The following is a 6,278-nucleotide window of genomic DNA, read 5'->3' as shown; positions in this document are numbered from 1 at the left end:
CGACAGCGAGATACCCTTTTGTCATGGAAATCAGACCCTGACTCTCAGTCACACGTGGGCTTCAGAAATGCTAAGAAGTTGAACATCCAGCCAGGACTTGTAATACAGAACAGAACGGGTCAAGGAGATGCTGAGTACAATCTGACCAGTGTACGACAGGACTCGCTCTCCACGTTTCACTCTCATCGGCAGTAGGATATATATATTTATATATAGCTAGTGCGCACAGTCAATGCTCTGTAGCACAGTCAGAGCACTGTAGCCTACAGCATATGCAGTGCACATGTATATATTTTGTCGCGCTTAGAAGTAGGCAAGAAGGTCGAGTTTGTTCTTCTTTTGAAATGGCAATCAAGTCCTTTTCCTTGAGTGTAATTCGCTCTGTATAGAATACTTTTTTTGTTTTCAATGTATAGAAACTATATTTATCACTGTTCTGGTATCGCGTAGCCTGTTTTTCCAAAATGCTAGATTTGGCTCTCCGGATGGTTTTCTGTGCGCTGCTCTGTTCCATCTCTGCGCGCGCATCGGGGTGCCCTCTTCGTTGCGAATGCTCGGAAGCTGCGCACACGGTCAAGTGTGTTTCCAAAGACTTGCGGAGTGTCCCGTCTGGGATACCAGGGTACACGAGGAATCTGTTTATAACGGGAAACCAGATCAGCAGAATTGGACCGGAATCGTTCAAAGGGCTGGACAATATAACCACGCTGTCACTGAGTAACAACCGGTAAGAGAAACATTGCCTAATGAAAAAAAGAAGAATGTTTTGTAGATTAGCCTACTTTTATTAGACTCTCACTTGCCCAAGTTTTTATTTGCCTCAACTTCATAGAGTTTGTCTATATATTTTCACACACTTTTGAATGCGTCTTAACATGAAGCATTTGATGAGTGGCATCCTGTTGTGTTGGGTGAACTTGAATCAACCATGTGCTTACTATTGTGTTATTACTGTTATTATAGACCATAAGGGACTATGCATCCTCTGCTTCATCTGTATCCCTCCCTCCCTGCAGGATAACAGAGGTAGAGTCTCAGACGTTCTCCGGGTTGCGTTCCCTCCGCTCTCTTGACCTGAGCTCCAACCAGCTGGCTGTCATCAACCCAGAGGCCTTCACTGTCCCGGGCCACACCCTCAGGGAGCTCAACCTCAGCCGAGCTCTCTACAACCACTCCTCTCTCATGGACCTGGCTATGTCTCTTCGCTGGTCCACCCTGGTTGAGCTCCGGACCCTGGACCTGTCAGGGAACAGGCTAATCTACCTGCCCTCTCACGCCTTCTCCTACCTGGGGGGCCTGCGGAGGCTCATTCTGGCCAACAACTCCCTGGTGGTCCTCCACAACGGCACCTTCTCTGGGCTGGACTCTCTGGAGCAGCTGGATCTGACCCTCAACGCTCTACGGACCGTCCAGGAGGAGGGCCTGGCTGAGCTGGACTCTCTGCCCCCCGGGGCAAGACTCCTTCTAGGGGAGAACCCCTGGACCTGTATCTGTGGCATGGAGACCTTCACTGCCTGGCTCAACTCCTCCCAGGGGCATGTGGGGGATGCAGAGGGCCTGGTGTGTGCCTTCCCCTCAGACATGAGGAACACCTCTCTGCTGAGGCTGGCGGCTGGACAGGCTGGGGCGGGCGGGGACAAGGTGGCGCTGGGGTGCCACAGGGTGGGTGAGGGGGCAGACCTGGCCCTCCAGACTTCCTACGTGTTCCTTGGGATCGTCCTGGGCTTCGTGGGACTCGTCTTCCTCTTGGTCCTCTACCTCAACCGGCAGGGCATCAAGAAGAGGATCAATGACATGCGGGAAGCGTGCACGGAGGTGTTGGAGGGATACCACTACCGCTACGAGCTCGACTCAGACCCCAGGCTCTCACAGGTCTCCACCACAGCAGACATTTGATGATATCAGGACACTCAAGGGGCTTCCATGATTCTTCTTTCATAATAAAAAACATTTGACTTTTTTTCTATTGCATTTATAAGTAGAGAAGATAATGTAAAAACGGTACATATGAATTGTCTGTAAATATATTCATACAGTAAGTATATGACTGAGTATTGTTATTGTTTTCCCAGTAGCTTTGTCCATGATTAAAGCATGCACTGTCTGATCTGTAGTCCTTCTCAACCAGTCCTCATTTTCAGTCCACACATCGTCTGAGACTGGGGATTACCCATGGCTAACAAATGGGCATGGACTGTGAAAGAGAACTGTTGTGTGGATGGGGGACTGACTGACTGTTCTTCTACATTGATTTCCCCCTCTTAAAAGCGGGGCTTCTCTGTCTGTCCTAGAATGAAGTGTCACGTGAAGGAGTGAAACTACAATTGGACAATATCATTTATGCATGTTTTGATTCTTGGAACTGAGAAAAGATATGGATGAATATACTTAATTCATGAAGTTGAGTAATAAAACTAAAGACTGTTGTTATACATTTCGCCTGCTATGACTTTACTTAAGTATTGTTCTTTGAGGAGAGGTCTTGTAAATGAATATACTATTGCAACCAAGCTCACGTACAGCCAAATTAATCAGCTCATGAGTTGCAAGTTGTGTGTCACCAACCCCTGTGAAACTTAAGCACAATGGCTATGTCTGAAATTGCACCATATTCCCTGTATGGGCCCTGGTCAAAAGTAGTGCACTTATAAAGGGAATAGGGTGCCATTGGGACACAGCCAATCTCTCATTGAGCTCTGAGGGCCAGCTCACCACAGGACTGAGGAGCAGTTCTTTGGACTTCTGTCCCTCTGCCCCAGGGTGCCTGAAAGGAATCCCAGCAGATTAGTCTCCATAGCATTCCAAAGGGAGGAGAACCTCTCCTCTAAGATCTCCTAAAATCAATTCTCTCTCTCTCTCTCTCTCAATTCAAAGGGCTTTATTGTCATGGGGAACATATGTTTACATTGCCAAAGCAAGTAAAATAGATAATAAACATGAAGTGAAATTAACAATCAGAAATTAGCAGTAAACATTACACTCACAAACGTTTCAAATGAGTAGTGACATTTCAAATGTCATATTATGGCTATGTACATGTACAGTGTTGTAACAATGTGCAAATAGTTAAAGTACAAAAGGAAGAAATAATAATAATATGGGTTGCATTTACAATGGTGTTTGTTCTTCACTAGTTGCCCTTGGGGCAGGTCACAAATCTTGCTGCTGTGATGGCACACTGGTATTTCACCTAATATATATGGGAGTTTATCAAAGATGAGAGGAGGGGAAAAAGGAGGACTGTTCATTCAGTTCACACTGCATAGCCACAGTCATCCAGCAACGGAAATCTCCAGACCCTCTTTCATGAAAATGTGCTTTGTTTTAAATTCTCTAGTGTTATTGTCAAGATGATGAGAACCATGACGAGGCTGGGGCTATGGGGCTGTAACTGGGGCTGAGGATGGGGCTTTCGGGCTGAGGCTGAAGCTGGGGGTGCATGGGGCTGAGCCAAAAGTGATCCCTCCTCCTCGAAGACAACAACCCCTTCTCTTTAAAGGAAGGAAAGCCTGGCTGGAGCTGCAGCTTTTTCTGTTTAGGGGACATTTTTCAGTGATAAGGTACAGATGAGTCTGGAACGCCAGCAGCAGAGCAGGCAGCAGCAGTTTTATTGAGAGGCCAAGGACTGCTCTGCTCTTATTAACCAGTGCAGTGGAGGAACTGTTGTTGTCTTCTTACAACAGAAATATACTTTTTTTTTTAACGCTTCAATTATATTTAATTCCTCTACTGTAAACAGTGTTTTTGACCAATTTGTGAAGTGATAGTTGACTTAAATGGGTTGGGCGTACATATGAAGGGGTCCAGTTCTCTTTGAGATGTGCTCTTTGTCATGATCTTTGATGTTTCTGTCATGATAATTGGTACCAGGTTAATGTTCAGCCTGGTGTGTGAAAACTAGAGGGAGAATAAAACAACAAAGAACACATTTCTTATTTATTTCTATCTCCATTTGATGTTTTCATTTTGATTGCATATTTTTTAGTTGAATCAGAAAGCCTACACGTTGTGTCAAATCCTTTTAACCAAATTTGAAATTCTAAAAGCATATTTGAATTAGGTTTTCCTTTTTTATATACACTACCAGTCAAAAGTTTGGACACACCTACTCATGCAAGGGTTTTTCATTATTTTGACTATGTTTTACACTGTAGAATAATAGTGAAGACATCTAAACTATGAAATAACACATATGGAATCATGTAGTAACCAAAAAAGTATTAAACAAAATATATTTGAGATTCTTCAAATAGCCACCCTTTGCCTTGATGACAGCTTTGCACACTCTTGGCATTCTCTCAACCAGCTTCACCTGGAATGCATTTCAATTAAAAGGTGTGCCTTCTTGAAAATTAATTTGTGGAATTTATTTCCTTCTTAATGCGTTTGAGCCAATCATTGTGTTGTGACAAGGTAGGGGGGTAAACAGAAGATAGCCCTATTTGGTAAAAGACCAAGTCCATATTATGGCAAGAACAGCTCAAATAAGCAAAGAAAAATGACAGTCCATCATTACTTTAAGACATAAAGGTCAGTCAATACAGAACATTTCAAGAACTTTGAAAGTTTCTTCAAGTGCAGTCATAAAAACCATCAAGCGCTATGATGAAATTGGCTCTCATGAGGACTGCCACAGGAATGGAAGACCCAGAGTTACCTCTGCTGCAGAGGATAAGTTCATTAGAGTTACCAGCCTCAGAAATTGCAACCCAAATGAATGCTTCACAGAGTTCAAGTCACAGACACATCTCAACATCAACTGTTCAGAAGGGACCGTGTGAATCAGACCTTCATGGTTGAATTGCTGCAAAGAAACCACTACTAAAGGACACCAATAATAAGAAGAGACCTGCTTGGGCCAAGAAACACGAACAATGGACATTAGACTGGTGGAAATTTGTCCTTTGGTCTGGAGTCCAAATTGCATATTCTTGGTTCCAACCGCCGTGTCTTTGTGAGATGTGGTGTGGGTGAGCAGATGATCTCCACATGTGTATGTCCCACTGTAAAGCATGGAGGAGGAGGTGTGATGGTGTGGGGGTGCTTTGCTGGTGACATTGTCTGTGATTTATTGAGAATTCAAGGTACACTTAACCAGCATGGCTACCACAGCATTCTGCAGCGATACACCATCCCATCTGGTTTGGGCTTAGTGGGACTATCATTTGTTTTTCAACAGGACAATGACCCAACCCACCTCCAGGCTGTGTAAGGGCTATTTGACCAAGAAGGAGAGTGATGGAGTGCTATATCAGATGACCTGGCCTCCACAATCCCCCGACCTCAACCCAATTGAGATGGTTTGGGATGAGTCGGACGGCAAAGTGAAGGAAAAGCAGCCAACAAGTGCTCAGCATATGTGGGAACTCCTTCAAGACTGTTGGAAAAAGCATTCCAGGTGAAGCTGGTTGATAGAATGCCAAGAGTGTGCAAAGCTGTCATCAAGGCAAAGGGTGGCTATTTGAATATATATATAAAATATATTTTGATTTGTTTAACACTTTTTTTGGTTACTACATGATTCCATATGTGTTATTTCAGAGTTTTGATGTCTTCATTATTATTCTACAATGTAGAAAATAGTAAAAATAACGAAAAACCCTTGAATTAGTAGGTGTGTCTAATTTTTTGAACGGTACTGTATATTTTATACAAAATCCTATTAGTGTCAGCTTGGTTTTGCGGTGGTTTGCTGGTGGTTAGAGAGAATAGAACAAAACACAATGGCTTGGTCTGAAATACACCCTGTTCTCTATATAGTGCACTACTTTTGACCATAGCCCTGGTCAAAGGTAGTGCACTATGTAGGGAATAGGGTACCATTTCAAACAGACACAATAACTTAATAAAACAGGAAGGTGCTCTACTCTGCTGTGGTTGAATTGAACAGAGTTTGACTCCATTACTCTCTGACTCTGCTGGCCCTCATCACACTGTTGTACCTCACTATCCTCCTGAACAAAAGCTGACTCACTCCCTCTGTGGCCGTGGTGATGTAGGACGTGTCACAGAGAAAGACCTAACAAAGCTCCACTTTTAATTGCATTGTTCTGCTGGCCATGGCCAAACAGAAGCAGGGAGTGCTGCGAGAGAGAGAGAGAGAGAGAGAGAGAGAGAGAGAGAGAGAGAGAGAGAGAGAGAGAGAGAGAGAGAGAGAGAGAGAGAGAGAGAGAGAGAGAGAGAGAGAGAGAGAGAGAGAGAGAGAGAGAGAGAGAGACGAGAGAGCGAGAGAGCGTGAGAAAGAGAAAATAACTTCAGGGAGGGAGAGAGAGAGGAAG

General features: G+C 44.1%; 1 protein-coding gene across 1 annotated transcript; it reads left to right on the top strand.

Annotated features, from left to right (window-relative positions):
• Nucleotides 1–2,433, top strand: LOC311133048 (trophoblast glycoprotein-like). The gene is made up of 2 exons (XM_084166472.1): nt 1–727; nt 1,017–2,433. Exons 1-2 carry the CDS (start codon nt 465–467, stop codon nt 1,894–1,896), a joined length of 1,143 nt encoding a protein of 380 aa, XP_084022598.1. The 5' UTR covers nt 1–464; the 3' UTR covers nt 1,897–2,433.
• Nucleotides 2,434–6,278: the final 3,845 nt, after the last annotated feature.

This window comes from Coregonus lavaretus (assembly GCF_964263955.1).
Source record: "Coregonus lavaretus genome assembly, chromosome: 7".
Classification (NCBI taxonomy): domain Eukaryota; kingdom Metazoa; phylum Chordata; class Actinopteri; order Salmoniformes; family Salmonidae; genus Coregonus; species Coregonus lavaretus.
This window is presented reverse-complemented; position numbering and strand designations above follow the sequence as displayed.

Bases quoted from the DNA above. Each gene is read 5' to 3' on its own strand.
- LOC311133048 (XM_084166472.1), top strand. From the start codon at position 465: ATGCTAGATTTGGCTCTCCGGATGGTTTTCTGTGCGCTGCTCTGTTCC. The intron at 728-1,016 runs GTAAGAGAAACA...CCCTCCCTGCAG, and splicing joins CTGTCACTGAGTAACAACCG to GATAACAGAGGTAGAGTCTC.